The 17,181-nt window shown below is 37.0% G+C and overlaps 1 protein-coding gene across 1 annotated transcript in view; it reads right to left on the bottom strand.

Moving 5' to 3' along the window:
* Nucleotides 1–5,626: 5,626 nt before the first annotated feature.
* Nucleotides 5,627–17,181, bottom strand: part of LOC119780177 (gastrula zinc finger protein XlCGF8.2DB-like) — a 31,654-nt gene continuing 20,099 nt past the window's right edge. Inside the window, exons 2-3 of the mRNA XM_038280100.1 lie at nucleotides 6,886–7,272; nucleotides 5,627–6,801 (exon numbers count right to left, since the gene is read on the bottom strand). Of these exons, the coding sequence (XP_038136028.1) occupies nucleotides 6,530–6,801; nucleotides 6,886–7,272 (659 nt within the window). The 3' untranslated portion in view covers nucleotides 5,627–6,529. The remainder of the gene's footprint in view (nucleotides 6,802–6,885; nucleotides 7,273–17,181) is intronic.

The following is a 17,181-nucleotide window of genomic DNA, read 5'->3' as shown; positions in this document are numbered from 1 at the left end:
GCTCCTTTGAAACTGAAAACTGTTGAAAATAGAAAGCTGGCTCCTTGGTTTAATGCAGAGCTGCACACTTTGAAGCAAAATGCTAGGAAACTGGAGTGGAAATATATCGCTCCACAGGCCTACGGGAATCCTACCTAGTCCTTAGTTTACTGCTGTATATGAGCAGCCTTTGTAAAGCAAGAACAGCATATTTCTCCTCATTATTTGGCGAATAAGAATAATCTTAGCTTTCTTTTTAATATAGTTGCCAAACTCACCCAGAACCATAGCTTAGTTGAACCGTCCATTCCACCTGCTCTTAGCAGTAATGATTTTTTTGGAATCTTTATAAATAAGATTGATCTTATTAAAAATAAGATCATTATCACTCCTCTATCTGCGATTGGTTCGTCTCTGGAGGGTGGGGCAGCATCTGAGGTAGTCATGAAATCTGAACCAGGTTTTTGTTGGAATTAAAGGAACAGCACTGGACTGGTTTAAATCATATCTATCTGATCGATTTAAATTTGTTCACATTAATGACAAAGCTTCCTCATGCTTAAAGGTTACCTGTGGAGTACCACAGGGATCAGTGCTAGGACCATTTCTCTTTACTATATATATGCTCCAATCAGTAAAGTTATTAGACAGCATGGGATTAATTTTCACTGTTATGCTGATAATACCCAGCTATATTTGTCTATAAATCCAGATGAAGCTAACCCATTACATAGATTACAGGCATGTCTTGAAGACATAAAAAACATGAATGTAGACAAAACAGAAGTTATAGTCTTTGGACGAGAGTCTTTGAAAAAGAAGCTGATTAGTCAGTCACTGCATTTGGATGGCATTAAACTGATTTCAGATACCGTATTTTCACGAGTATAAGGCGCACTTAAACGTCTTTTTTTCCCTCAAAATGTGCGGTGCGCCCTATGGTGCGGTGCGCCTTATGTGTGTTGTAACTGCGACTTTTGAGACCACCTCATTGAGGAGATGATGAAAGAGTGGCTGAATGTAAGGAGACCAGGTGTTTTTTTTTTCACCCCTCACCATCGCTGTTAATATGTAACTCCATACGTGCCCATCTCACAGCTGATGTGAAAAACATGGGGAAACAAATTAACGCTGTGCTCCCTGTTCAACCGCTCGACATCGGTGTGAACCGGACCCAGCAGGTGCAGCAGAAGCAGCGAGTTAAATGCAAAGTCAATGGTTGACGCGCGTATAGGTGCAGCAAAAGGTCCCGCAGCGCGTTTTGGTGCAGCACGTCGGGAGCGTTTAAGCATCTTAAGCGCCGCCAACGCGCTGCTGCTGTTCGAGATGGAAAAATTGAAGTTTTGCTGCTGGACGCGCCGCATCAACCAATCAGAGAAGCAGATCTGGGAGCTGACAGCGAGACAGACACAGCGCTCTGATGACATATGATATTAAATGAAAAAGGTTGGGTGGATGCGTGGCTGAGGCAGGTGTATCTGAGAAGACTAGGTGGTTTTTTCCACGCATCACCATTGCTGCGTGCCCATCTCACAGCCGATGTGAAAAAAAGGTGAATCAAATGAACGCTGTGCTCGCCGTTATCCCGGGGGTTCAAAGTAAGGCTGCGAGCGGCGTGGGAGCGATGGATGACAGATGGAGACCACAGTTTCAGGATAAGTGGAAGGCAGCGCCGGGCAAGTTACGCCACCGTTTGCGGATGGATTGTAGATGCTTGGACTAGTGTCTGCTGGCTCTGTTGTTCAAGCTTTTGCAAAAGCCGGCATTATTTCTGAGGAGCTGCGCTGCACGGAAAGTGACTGACAGCGAAGAAGGGGAAATTGGCATGTCTGATTTAGCGCAGCTGTTCTATTCAGAAACAGAGGAGGATGACTTTGATGGGTTTGATTAATACTTTATAATAAATACATTAATAAAGCACAAACATACTCAGTTTTGCTCCCGCTGTATTTTTCTCCGTGAAAACTTAATTCAACAGCAGCCTCTGGGCGGGTCTCCTCCTCTTCAGCGCGGTGGCTGGCAGGTGTTTTTTCATCTAAATAATCTAAATCTTGCAGCTATATTTGCTGTGATCAGTGGGAATAAAGTAGTTTTAATATGTTTTTAAGTGAGAAAGTCCACCTGAAAACTTAATAATTGCAGTCAGTTCATCCAGATTATCTATTTCTGTCGGAGCCGCTCAGACCCCCACATACCAGCTGTGCACCGACAGTAAATCCCTTCAACAGCAGCCTCACCGCGGCTGCTGGCAGGTGTTTTTCATCTAAATAATTTAAACTGCAGGCACCAGGATACCGGCAATAAAAGCGAACATATTCCGTCGGCAGGTTCAGGATTTTAAGTTAATTTAGGAGTGACCACAGCGCTGTGTCATCTGCGATGTGTCTGTCTCACGGCCAGCTGCCAGGTTTGATTAATACTTTGTAATAAATACATGAATAAAGCACAGTCATACTCAGTTTTGGGCCCGCTGTATTTTTAAATACGCAGTAGAGCTATTTAAAGGTAGTAGAGGACATGTACCTGTATATAAAAAACACGCCCTATAGTCCGGTGCGCCTTATGTGTGTGTTAAATACAGAAATGGCACACATAACTGAGACTGCGCCTTTTAGTACGGTGCGCCTTATGGTCGTGAAAATACGGTAATAAAGTAAAAAACCTTGTTGTGGTTTTTGATCAGGACCTGCCATTTAAATCCCACATCAAAGAGGTTTCTAGAATTTCCTTCTTTCATCTGAGGGATATTGCAAAACTTAGAATATCCTGTCCAGGGGAGATGCTTAGAAACTAGTCCATGCTTTGTTACCTCAAGGCTGGCCTATTGTAAATCTTTACTATCAGGAAGTCCACAAATTGTAGTTAAAAGTCTTCAGCTAATCCAAAATGCTGCAGCCAGAGTTCTGATGAAAATTAAAAAGAGAGATCATATCTCTCCTATCCTGGCTTCCCGTTAAATCCAAAGTAGAATTTAAAATCCTACTTCTCACTTATTAAAGCCTTAAATGGCCAAGCTGTCTTATATCAGACATATGATTGTTCCTTATGTTCCTAACAGAGTACTTTGCTCCCTTTATTTTACCTTTTTTACCCCAATCACAGTACGGTAAGTAAAAAGCAGGAACAACATAACAGTTATGTGTTCTGTTTTTCTCATAGATCTTAACACTCATGAAACCTTTCCATGATAGCCCAGAATGAGCGGTGTAAAGAATTAACTCCGCTTGAGTTCAAGCACATTTACCGCACAAACCACCTGTGATACAGAGCCTGGACTTACCAAATTAAATTTTGTATAAACTCTGTGCATAGAAAATGGCATTGATGTTTGTCTAAGTCTTAATAAAGCATAATGGTTATAGAAAGGATCTATATAGCAGGGATTTTTTTATAAGTAATTATGTTCTTTTTTTGTTGTATTTGTATTTTAAATGTACAAGAATTTTATAAAAAAAGAGAAAGACTTCAAAAATAATCATTAAATTGTAGCCAATTTATATTTCTAAGGACTGTGTTTAACAAACAACAAATTCAACCTAAAGGAAATAGAGCAGTGGAAGCTTAAATACTTCACTGAACAGGTTCTCATTGGAGGGGAGATTATTGTAGCTCCAGATGGATTCAATAATCGTTTTCACACTGAATGGCAGCATCCTCTCATTGAGGATATTTTTATTCTCCAGTTTTAATCTGATTGTTGGAGATCAATGCATCTGAGACAAAACACCTGATTAAATTCCTCAAGTAGACTATTGGTTGATTCCTTACATGATTTATAATATTGTGTGGTAAAATATCACCATCCCCTTTAACTGATCATTGCTGTTACTTTTGTTCTCTCTTTGACTAAATGTAAATCACCATCATCCTTTATTTGGTAATTGAACTAACCTCTGGCATAATAGGGATTTCTGCACAGAAATCAGTAACCTCATTAAGAATATTTCATGGATGGAACTTTCACCTTTGAGGTAATAGGAATAGCTCACATTTAGTGCTAAGAAAGTTGCAGTCAGAATTAGTAAACTGGTTTATAAAATTGAGGCAAAAAAAAAACAACCACAACTGATTTATATCAACAATTATGTAGGAAATCAATTATATCATCTGAGGAGCAGCTTCAACTTGAGGAATTAAAATCTCAATTAGATAACTTCTTTCTAGACAAAGTTCAGGGGACCTTCATTTGCTACAGGGCTTGTTGGATCCAAGAGGCTGAGAACTCTTCAGATTGCTTTCATATAGAAAAACAGCAGAAAGAAAAATTGAGGCTTAATGGTGAGGTTTCTTAAGACTTGCATTTTAGTTTTACCTCCTAGGGACCACATGTGATTGGTAATAATTACGGCGCTGTATGCACAGATATTAATCTGCTCACGCTGTCAGGAAAAAGCTGCAGTGTGAGGATTCTTGCTATGAAGGTGAATTTGAAGTTGCAGTGAGAGTTACATTATAAGTTTATAATTGTAGAATAATAGAAAAAAACAGGTGGTTATTTTTCAATTTTGTGTACAACTACACAAATTGTGTTGTACAAGTTGTTCATCAAAAACCTCCAAATTGTCACTTTTTCTATAAATGGTCCAGAACTATTGTTGCAAAATCAGATTTTTAATGTTCAGACTCATGAAAAAATCAGGTACAGATTACATATTGGCAATAAAAAAACAAATAAAACAAAATTAAATCAGATTAGGGTCCCTTCAGGCTGCATTGTGAACATAGCCATAGTTAGATCCTTCATTCCTCTAGTTGCTTGGTTGTAGCGGCTCTGGACACACACAGTTATGGCAACTGAAACACTTGTTTTATCAGGTGGCAAACCAACTGGGCCAGAATACGTACCTACATTATTTCCTAATCTAAGTTCTCCAACAAGCAAAGGAGGATTTATCCAATGGCCAGATTTGAAAACACTCAGGCTCTAAAAAGCAAAAAGATTAATGCTGACGGAGGAGCAACAGGAAAGACTGGAGAAGACAGAAGGTGAATGCCATTAAACTATTTATTTTACAGCTTTAGTTTGGCTGAAAATATCAGAGAAAACATGGAAAAAGTTTGTAATTTAATGAAACAATATAAAGAAACACATTTTTACAATCCATGAGGTTTTTATTGCTGCTCGTTCATCAATTTAGAAGTGATTACAATAATTAAAAACATCCACAGCAGAATATAATCCATAAAATCAGTTGTATAAAATAGGTGATAGTTACTTTCAATCATAGCAGGTAAATAGAACATCTACAGAATCAAGAACAAAACTATTAGAATTAGTTCAAAGGAAAATTATACTTTCAAAAAATCTTTAAAAAGCAGAAACTTCACACTTCTAGAGGAGAGTCAGATTTCTTTAATACATTATTAAGACAAAGGCTTTTTACCGAGTTAAAGCAGGTTCAAACTGATCAGTAAAATAACAGCAACATCATCAATCTAGTTTATCTTTTTAAACAAACATGTTTCATCATTTTAGGACTTTAATTTACCTGAACTACAGACTCCAGCCTCTAAACTGAGTTCTTTGATGTCCCGTAGTTTAACCCCATAATCCCAGCACCCCCTTTCAAGGTGGCTGGAGCTACTTTGCAACATTAATTAGCTTGTAGCTGACTAACTCTGAGACTGACACACACTTATATATGTCCCAAATCTTCATCTGAGACTCCTCTATAGATGATCTACTTCATTCTAATATCTATTGACCATAGCTCTAACACTGTGCCAAAAACAGTTGGAGTTTTGGTGGGCCTGGTTTCAACAACACACGTAGCAGGGCTGATTGATGCATTGCTAATGAAAGCCAACAAGACACTGAATTAGCTAAACTCTGATCATTTGCAGCTGATCTCTTAGAAAATCCTCCAAAAACAAAAGCAAAACTGAGCAAAGCTCATTAAATCTGTCTTAGCTTTGCTTTTATTTTCATCTGAGGATATTTTCATCTGAATAAAAGTCTGTTTCTGGAATATATCCAACCGATAGCTTATGATTCAACTAAAATTTGAAGTAAAAACTAAAACTGGAGGGTTTTTTTTCTAAATAAATTCATTCAGAAAAAGATGTGCAACACCATGCCAACATTGCACAGTATGGGTCTGCCTTGATTTTATATTTACAATTTAAACTTATCAATTGCTTGTTCTATGGACAGCAAACTTGCTTCATCTGTAACTAATATGTTGTTGTTGCACTTTATCATGTTTATTCCCCTCATTACAGAAAAAATAAGAAATCATAAATTTCAACATTTTCTGGCCATTTAATTCTAATTTACTCAGGTCCAATATAATTAACTTTCAAATGTTCACTTCCAAATATTCACCCAGGACCTGAGTATTTACCAGATTTACTATATAACACCTTATCAGTTCTAGTTTCTATGTAAACAGAGTTGTTAATTAATCTCAAAACTTTCCTCAAAAAAAGACATTAACCCGTGAGTTTCTCATGTAATGAGGTGAAGGAGTTTCTAGATGGACATTTTATCACCAGTCAAACATGGTAAACACCTCTACTGTTCATTCCTGTGGCATCTAACTGCAGTGACTTATTCAAAAGGCTTCACACCTGTGTGAATTCTCATGTGAGAAGTCAAACTACCCTTTTGAGTAAATTTATTGTTACAAATGGTACATGAAAAAGGCTTCTCACCAGTGTGAATTCTGATGTGAGTATTAAGATCAGAGTTAGAGGTGAAGCTTTTTCCACAGGACAGACATTCAAAAGGCTTCTCACCTGTGTGAGATCTGATGTGTGTATCAAGATTAGATTTCTGAGTGAAGCTTTTTCCACAGGACAGACATTCAAAAGGCTTCTCACCTGTGTGAGTTCTCATGTGAGAAGTCAAATTACTCTTTCGAGTAAAATTCTTGTTACAAATGGTACAGGAAAAAGGCTTCTCACCTGTGTGAATTATCATATGTTTATCAAGTCTAGATTTCTTTGAGAAAAATTTTCCACAGGACAGACAATAAAACTTCTCACCTTTGTGAGTTTTCATGTGAACCATTAAATGCTTTTTTTTAAGAAAGTTTTCTCCACATGTCAAACATGGGAAAGGATTCTCTCTTGTATCTCTAATTGTCTGCTTAAGAACAAGCTGCTCTTTTTGCTCACTTATGGGGAGCTCCATGGTTTCCTCTTTTGTCCAGGGATGTTCTGGCTTTTGATGCTCTTCTTTTATCTGCGGATGTTCAGATTTCTCTTGGTCCAAACTGGATTTCCTCCCCTGTCCACAGAGCTGATGGTCAGAGAAATCCTCCTCTTTTCCAACATAATCCTGCAGGCGGTCTGGAAACACAAACACAGCAAAAAGGCGTTCTATTGGTGGTTAAATAAAGGACACCTCACATAAAAGCACCAAACTCTCTCTTTGAGGTTGAGGAGCCAGTGGATCATATCAAGCAACCTGAATCTTCAATCATTTTGGCCTAAATTTATTTCCCCACAAACAATTATTAAGGAAAGTAAAGCATTTACATCCAACACCACAGTGACTGTCTGGAAAATGAGGAATCAATGAGACACCCTAAACTCAGCAGCGTTTTCTGTACACCTCTGCCTGGAAGAGACAGACCCCAGCTCAATGTGTCAGAGGTTGAGCAGATTTCCAAAAATATTCTAATGAAATTTCTCCACTGTTAGCTTGGAATAATCTAATCCAGGTTCAGGTGTCTGAGTGTTGTAGTAGTTGTAGTTTTTAAATTAAATAAAAAGATTAAAGACACTTAAAGGGAAACTTCTGTTTTTTTGTTTTGTTTTTACATTGGGCCCTTGATTTTACGTTATTACATCATATTCTACTCATGTATATGAGTTTTGTGTCATTTGGAGCCGTTCTGAAGATATTCCTTTAGGTTATATCCAGGTAACGTCTTCCTATGGGCAATGACTTGAAGCACAAACTAAACTGTTCATAATTTATTATTTATGGCACGCCAGCATTCATAACATGTAGGCGAATCACTGTCTCCCAGACATCCACGGTTTTATTTTTTATATTTATAAAACAAAGCAGTGCGTGTATGACATCGTCTGCGCGCCGGACTGGAGTCGTAACAGGAAGCCCGGGCCCCAGGCGGCTACGCTCTACCCCTTCTATTCATTCGGCGAGCTAATCTGAATCATTCAATTCCATTTCGAGAGCAAGATCATCTGTGGTAGTAGCACTAGACATCTTCCAGGCATGTGAGTAAAACTAGCAGCAGTTAAGAGGACAGGATGAACGAACGGTAGCCGGTGACGTCATACACGCTGTTTTTAAAAAACATGAATATAAAAAATATAACCGCGGTTGTCTGGGGGAAAGTGATTCGCCTAGAACATGATGTGATAACGTAAAATCAAGGGCCCAATGTAAAAAAAAAACGAAGTTCCCCTTTAATATGCAAAAATGAAAGGTGTCACCCTTTTACCCTTGTGGAATGCTATCGTCCAACAACGATTTTGAGTCAATTGATCACATCGCCTTTTGAGCTGCAATATGTTCATAGGAATTTAGTAGAATATAGATTAAGAGATTTTTTCTCTCAATATAGTTAGAGATTAACCTCTGAACTGTTACTTTAGAGCTGTGAAAGGATTTCAGTGAATTGTGAATTGAATTCTCCTCACATATAAAGCATTCAATGGTCAAACTAGATCTTATATCAAATCATTCTCTATGTTCCTAACAGAGCACTTACCTGTAAGTCTGCAGGTTTACTAGTGGTTCCTAGAACTTCTAAAAATAGAATGGGATACAAATCTTTTAGTTATCAGGCTTCTCTCCTGTGGAACCAACTACCAGGACATAGGGACCCCTTTTCAGATCACTACCGTGCCGTGCTATCGGCACCCCTGCATCAGTTAACAGCTAGCTTGTTAACTATCTGGAGCAGAAACCTTTTCTGATGGTTTTAAAATATGCATTTCAATACACAATCCCACTTCTTCTAATACAACCACAGTTGATGCAAGCTGGAAATCTGCCACTATGCCGGAGAACTTCAAGCCCTGCAGTTCCTAACAACGGATAATTTTATTCCTTTTTTTCTCACTTGTAGTTATAACCTTTTCCATTTTGTGTTGAGCTGTCGCTTGCCAAACTGCAACCTGAGAGTAACTGTTGTCAGAAAATGTAGATTTCTCTTCTATATTATTTTATCCTATTTACTCACTATAAAAGTTTTCACTCAGCCTGATTCAACTTCAAGGCCAGACAATTCTCTGCAGGATGGTGTTTGTAGACCAGACATAGTTTCTTCCCATACCAAACCAGATTCTTTCTCAAGGTTTATTCATAAAATTTTACTGTTTAACTAAAGTGTTTGTAATTTGTTTTGACTCTGACAACTTTTCCATTGTTGTAAGTAAGGGGGAACGAACGCTGTCCAGATCAGAACAGAGCAGAATGCTGTGCCATAAAGGCTGGCTGAACTGTTCTCTTTTTGCAAAGATATGAATAAATGTGCCAACTGAGTGAAATCCATCGATCTCCATTTATTTAACTAGGATGAATAGTCAAATACTTTTTTTCCCGCTACAATTGGGCGTTGTCAAAGCAGGATTCTCCTTTACTGATGTTTTCTGAGGACAGCGATTGTCAGAAGTGTCAGGTACCACCTGGAGGAAGAAGTCTTCCAGCCTCAATACCCCGTTTAGAAGATTAAGGGAGTGAGGACTTCTGGCATCGAGGTCCCTGGAGGTCAGCAGGAGGATCAAAAGAAACCATTTCTTTTTGAGATGGTGTGATGAATCTTTTGTCGGCACAGTTTAAAGTAAATTTTAAAAACTAAATTACAAAACAACAGATTGTTAACAGCTTTAAAGATTTAGAAATCAAATACTGGAAAATTAGCTCAAACAAACTAAACTAATCAAATAAATAAATGTAATCTAGCAGAAAAACCTAACTAAATTAAAGAATAATAATCATTTCAAAAGCATTAAAATGAGTATAAAACTAAAGAATATAAATACAGCCAGAGGAGCCTGTTCAGTGACAGACTGCTGCTTCCCAAGTGCCGGACCAATAGACTTAAGAACTCTTTTGTCCCCCACGCCATGAGACTGTACAACGCCTCACTGGAGGCGACACGGGACAGGGGGAAGAGGGAAGGAGTAGCAACACTTGTATTTTTTTTATTTTTTCTGTTAATTGTGAACTCTATATTTATTTGTATTTTTATTTTGCTTAATTTTAATTTCATTTAACTTAATACTGTTTTGTTGCTTAATTTTAATTTAATTTAACTTAATACTTTTTTGCCCTGTAAGCTGCTGGTAACCTTAATTTCCAGAGGGAGTCTTCCCAAGGGATCGATAAAGTACTGTCTAAGTCTAAAACTAAGCCTAAAATAAAAGATAACTTTTCTTTTTGGGGAGCAGAAAAGCAATTCGGTTTTTTTTTTTCCACCTTTGGAACAAAGGAGCCTTGCATAGGAACGTGAGGCTCTCTCTAAGCACTAAGAGGAAGGTTGTAGGTGCTACCAGAAGGCATTTAATTTTACTGCGACGTCGTTATCTTAGAGTAGGTTCCCCCCCAGTTATCCAGGTCGGCACCAGAGGATTGGTGTAAGGCAAGGTCCTAGGAAATTGTCAACTGCCCAAGGAGACATTTTTGATTAAATGCTAAGAAAATCAGGTTATTCTAATGTTGCAATACAAAAATGTTAAAGATAAGATAAAGCAATATGAGGATAAGTTAGAGGCAAAATTAATAACTCATAGCTAAAAAAACTATCAAATTATTACAGAATGAAAGTAAGTAGTAGGGCTGGGCGATAATTCAATAACGATATATATCGATCGATAGACGTGTGGCGCAATAGAAAAAAAGAGGGTCGATAAAAGTTCGATAAAAAAGAAACGCAGTTTTCCTTCCTTCTCATTGTAGCCTAGCATGTAGGGTTATGCTAGTCACTGCTTCCTCCCAACCAATCACAATCGCGGACCCAGGCACGCCATCACCAAGTGCCACCCTCTCAAACCACAACACAGAGCACATGAAGATGTCGCAGCAAGGAGAGGCGGAGGAAATTGTTCCAAGGAAAGGTTTTTGTAGTTCGGCAGTCTGGCAGTATTTCGGTCATGGCAAGTCGGACAAAAAACAAACCACAGTCATCTTTAAATTGTGTAGGGAACCAGTGAAAACGAAGTCTGGTAACACAACCAACTTGTTTTTTTTTATCATCTCAGCCGCTCACAGCCGCAGGAGTACAAGCTGTGTAGTCCCCGACGCGGCTCTCCTCCGAGGAATCTTCGGGAATTTCGGAAAAATATATATATATATATTCAGTTCTGGGCAGTTTCCCACATAGTTCTAACAATTGAGAGAAAAATGCTGAGGGGGCAGCAACTTCAAAGTAAAAACTCAGGTTAAAGCAGGAAACGGGGGCGGCGGTGGGGGGGCATTTATTTATTTGTTATATTTATTTTGGTCACTTTCCTGGTCACTTTAGTTTATTCTTTGTCAGTATTAAATAACATAACTCAGGTCTCTTAAGTTATTTTTCTTTAAAACAATTATGTTATGGTTAAAAAAGTTGGTTAAATAAAGATTTAATTCGAAGTCTGTGTTTGTGTTTTTTATTAAAATTAAATCATTTAGCAATATTATAAAAAGTCCAGGCAGAGCTGCACATAAAATATGGTTTCAAATCTTTTCAATAATTATCGATATCGATCAATATGCATTTTTTTTATCGATAATCTTTTTTTCTATATCGCCCAGCCCTAGTAAGTAGCGCATAAAATAAGGTGAAATTAAAACTTGTAAAATTGAGGAATTAACGTAAAATTGAATTACAAAAAACAAAATTAAATTGAAAAAAGTTCAGAAAAGGGCAAAAATACAGTGGTGAGAAAAGTATGTGGTGAGAGGGAAAGGTGACTTAAAGTGGCTGAAGTATGAAGTGGGGCGACTGATGAAACGACGTTCCTTTCCTGAAAAAGGCTTCTTCTTTTTTATGGCAAAGATAGACAAATATGGAAAGACAAGACAAAAGGATTTTCATCTTCTCTGAACCCCTGACCCTAATAACTCACCTGAGCTGCAACTTGCGCCACAATGTGTGTGTGTGCAAGAACCATGAGGACAGAGACACTGGGGAATTTGTTTTGTGGGGAAACAAGGAGGAGGTTCACCAAAATAAGGCTTTCCTTCTCTCCGGTGCTAAATTAATTTTTAATTAATGAAATATTTGTTTTTGTTATTACATATTCGGGGTAACAAAAAAATGAAGCAAATTGAACTAAGAACCAACAGAACATTATAGCATTTGTTTCTCTGCTTGCACGAAGGCGAATTCTACTTCGCTGGAAGTCAAGTGCGCCACCTACTGTCGCTCAGGGGTTGAAAGATGTAATGTTATTTTTGCAGTTGGAAAAAATCTAATTTGCTATAAGGCGCTCAGACAAATTTCAATCTGTTTGGGAACCCTTTCTCTCATACTTTAGTGGCCTCCAAGAACTTCCTCCAACATTGCATTAGACTGAAAGATTCTGTGGTTTGAGGTAAAAAGCTGAGCAAACACAAAGGCATACTTTGGTGGCCAAGAGGACGTCTGGAGCCGAGGTATTGCATTGCACCCATTGCACTGATTTTGTGCAGTATTTTTTGATGCAAGGCCTTGCAGAATCTATAACGCAGGGGCATTATTATTTTTCAGTGAATGAGGTTTTAATAGAAATTGGTGGAGTGCAACTTTTCTACTTCTGTTATTTGCTGTTGTTTCTCAAAAAAAATACATGACGATATTACAGCCTTCATTGATTTATTTCAAATTTGAAACATTGTCTAGCCTGTAAGGTAAAAAAAAATGAACCAATTGATCGTAACGTGGTGTATTCTTGAGTATCGAAAATAATCGAATCGTTGGGTCATGAAATCGATACTGAATCGAATCGCATTGATGGATGTGATTTGCACCCCTATTATCAACAATTTATAACTTTATGTCAGGGGCTATTTCAGTCCTAATTCTGAAAGTTAGGATGTTTTTTTGTTTTTTATCATCTTACATTTAAATCCATTAAGTAGGTTTTAAGTTTCATTCTCTTTTAAACATAATTGTTTTTTTTTTTTTTCAAATCTTTTTATTGAAAAGTCAGAGGTAGAAACAATAGATCGTCTTCATGGTTACTAGGGGTGTAAATCACATCCATCTTGGTGATTTGATTCAGTATCGATTTCCTGACCCAACGATTCGATTATTTTCGATACTCAAGAATACACCACGATACGATTCCATTCGATTAATTGGTTCATTTCTTTTTTCTTTTTTTTTTTTCGCGCCTTACAGGCTAGACAATGTTTCAAATTTGAAATAAATCAATGAAAGCTGTATTATCACAAGAAGTTAGAGGCCAAAAAGAAGGTAAGGTAAGAAATTTACAGAATTTGAAAAAAAAGAGAAAAAAGGGGAAAAGAAAAATAAACAGTTTAAAATGATGGATGGTTAAAAGGAGAGTTCAAAGAAACTCGCAGCTTCAAAAGAAATGGGTTAAAATAAGAAGTCATAAAGGCAGTGTTTAAACCTTATACTAAACATATTTACACTGTATTACATACTAAACTTACACTATACTAAGTGATAATAATGAATTTTAAGTTCAATGGTGCTTTTAAAGAAACAAAACTCTAAATTTTTATAGGAAGTTAATAACTCATAGCTAAAAATAAAAAAAACTATTAAAATATTACAGAAAAAAGTAAGTAGGGCATAAAATAAGGTCAGATAAAAAAATTAAAACTGAAAAAACTTGTAAAATGGAGGAATTAACCTAAAATTAAATAAAAAAAAAACATACAAAATTAAATAGAGAAAAGTAAGGTTGATGATAAAAACAAATATGAGAAAATTAGATGAGAAAAGTTTCTGACTCGAGGGGAACGTGGCTTAAAGTGACTGAAGGATGAAGTGGGGTGACTGACGAGACTACATTACTTGCCTGAAAAGGCTTCTTCTTTTATATGGTAAAGTTGAACAACTTTATATTATAATTTTTTTTATTATTATCATTCATCTGAAACATTAAAACTTTTCCTTAAACTAATTATTGTTTTTTTTTTTACTCCCTACCCTTCAAACATGGACTCCCTGATCGGAGCCGCTGCTTGTGGATTTCAGACCTGGAGGAGTTGCCCCCCCCTTCTATCAGCCCGCCGGAGAAAGACAGCCTGCTACAAGCATCAATCCCCCCCACCCATCTTTTAAAAGAAATAATTCAGCAGCCACTGTCTTTTCCTATGTCGGCTTCAGGACATTATTATCAGGCCTGTGGTTGTTTAAAAACAGGACGGGTCTGGTTTTGTTCATTTCCTGCTGTCACCATGTTCCATAATGTTATGGACGGACCTGGAGATGAAAACTGAGGCAAATCCAGAGAGAGAAAAGGGTCCAAACATGGTCTGACACAGTAGTTGTAAAATGCGCACAGGTTTTAGTCACAAACCAAATTCTCTATTTCCACAGCAGCCACTCGGAGAGATTAGCTTCATCTCTTCATGATTTTGTGGTATGTTGCTTTGTCCCTGTGCCATGAATGTCTGAGGTTCTGACTAAGACAAAGAAAAGGTGATGGTTGCTCTGACTTATGAAAATGTAAACAAAACAGCACCTTATAGAGGAAAAAGAATGAATAATATAATCCAATAGGATAAAATCTAAAGTAATGTGTCAGTTTAATCTGAATTAGATTTCACTAAATGAAAAACTAAGAGAAATTGATTTTCCTTTCCTCCAAAAATATTAATACACATGTATATCATTTAAAACATATAAACAATTAAATCAACAATTTCCATCCCTTAAGTGTTTAAAATAAATAAACCTTATAGTTAACAAAATATATGGGATGTAGTTTGGAAAATGCAACTAAAATACATAAAAGCTATGAGTTTATTAACTAAAATTATAGATTTGCAAAAAATAAATAATTAATTCCTGAAAGATTTGAATCAAAGTGGCATAATTTCCTGAGAGTGAAATAATAATAATTTTTGGTGCATTTAAAACATGTTTAAAAATAAATAAAACCTAAAACCTGCTTGATGGATTTAAATCAAGGATGATAAAAAACATCCTAACTTTCAGAATTAGGACTGAAATAGCACCTGACATAAAGTTATAAATGGTTGGCTTACAGCAGAACAGTAACTGATTAGTTGTTTATTGACTAGAGTTAAAGTACCTGCGTATTAATAGACTGAAAAGCGTCCATTTTACCCCCCAATGAGAGGAAAGGGCAATTACGTTTAATCATTTACGTTATGGCCATCTGTTTGTGTTTTGTTTGTCTTATCTGTTTGTCTTATATGTTGTCTGTAGTGTCTGTGGATCCACTCTAACTATTGTATGTTGTCCATTTGTGAAATTATAGTTTAGTTACCGTATTTTTACGACCATAAGGCGCACCGTACTAAAAGGCGCAGTCTCAGTTATGTGTGCCATTACTGTATTTAACACACACATAAGGCGCACCGGACTATAGGGCGCGTTTTTTATATACAGGTACATGTCCTCTACTACCTTTAAATACCTCTACTGCGTATTTAAAAATACAGCGGGGGCAAAACTGAGTATGACTGTGCTTTATTCATGTATTTATTAAAAAGTATTAATCAAACCTGGCAGCTGGCCGTGAGACAGACACATCGCAGATGACACAGCGCTGTGATCACTCCTAAATTAACTTAAAATCCTGAAACCTGCCGACGGAATATGTTCGCTTTTATGGGTGCCTGCAGTTTAAATTATTTAGATGAAAAACACCTGCCATCCACCGCGGTGAACCCGGAGGCTGCCCAGCCTAGAGGCTGCTGATGAAAGGATTTCTACTGTCGGTGCACCGCTGGTATGAGGGGGTCTGAGCGCCTCCGACAGAAATAGATAATCTGGATGAACTGACTGCAATTATTAAGTTTTCAGGTGGACTTTCTCACTTAAAAACATATTAAAACTACTTTATTCCCACTGATCACAGCAAATATAGCTGCAAGATTTAGATTATTTAGATGAAAAAACACCTGCAGGCCGCCGCGGTGAAGAGGAGGAGACACTGCATGAAAAGTGGGATTTTCGTCAATATGCGGCACTGTAGATTGTCGTGGAACTTCAGGTTAGCGGCAGTTTACGACAATTTGCAGGCTTCGCCGAAAACTCCCGTAAATTGTCAGAAATTGACGTGGACTCTCTTAGGCAGTGTTCCCCCCATGCCCCCCCCCATGGAATTCTAGGGGAGGCTTTAACATGTAAATGAACATGCTGTGAGCTATACCAAGTGACATTTTTCTAAAGGGTAAGAAAATCTCTGATACAAAGAGATCAGGCTCAGTATAGCCTCTTACATTTGAGCTTGAATTGATTTATTTAATTAAAGTATAGAGACCAAAACAGATCTTTAGCTGACAGAGCAATACATTTAGAGCAGTAATTATATAAAAAAAAAAATTGCATTTAAGATAAAAAATAAAATGTTGTCTGTCAATATGCTCAATTTACAATTACTTAAGTGGAAAAGTTTCAAGAAATGAGTCTGAGATGATTTACTTTATAACATGGCGCATTATCCTGTTGGAAGTAGCCATCAGAAGATTGGTACACTGTGGTCATAAGGTCCGGCCAGGTCAAGATCCGCAATTGCAATCGCACCAAACAGGAAAAAGAACATCGACAAATTCCGGTTCGTCAAATTAAAATATAGCAGCAACAGATCGGTGACTAGAAATTATAGCACAATTCTTATATATATATATATATAAAAAAAAACTAACACCGTTTATTTAAATGATTGGATCCAAACTATTGGTTATTCACCAACGAGGAAGCAGATTTCTCATCTCCATCAAAATATTTATTTTATACCGAGGGACTTAAATTTTAATCAAATCCATTCAAAAGAAACTTCTTATTACAGGAATGAAAAGAGATGCTGAGTTTGGAAGTAGTGAACAAGTTCATTAAAAAAAAAGCAGTTTTGAATTATCCTTATCCCCGTTACAAAAATCTACAAAAAAAAAATATATATATATATTTGGGCAGAAACTGAACATATACTGGATGATGGTGGGATTTTTTTAATATGTCATATTAAATTAAGCGCTCACAGGGTTCATACAGGAATGAGTGACTCTAATTTAATGGTATTTTAATGCTATTTGAAATGATTTTAATGCCATCAACAAGAACCATGTACACAAGTTATTAGTGTACATGA

Source organism: Cyprinodon tularosa, unplaced genomic scaffold (genome assembly GCF_016077235.1).
Source record: "Cyprinodon tularosa strain WSP-4 unplaced genomic scaffold, ASM1607723v1 ctg1566, whole genome shotgun sequence".
Taxonomy (NCBI): domain Eukaryota; kingdom Metazoa; phylum Chordata; class Actinopteri; order Cyprinodontiformes; family Cyprinodontidae; genus Cyprinodon; species Cyprinodon tularosa.
This window is presented reverse-complemented; position numbering and strand designations above follow the sequence as displayed.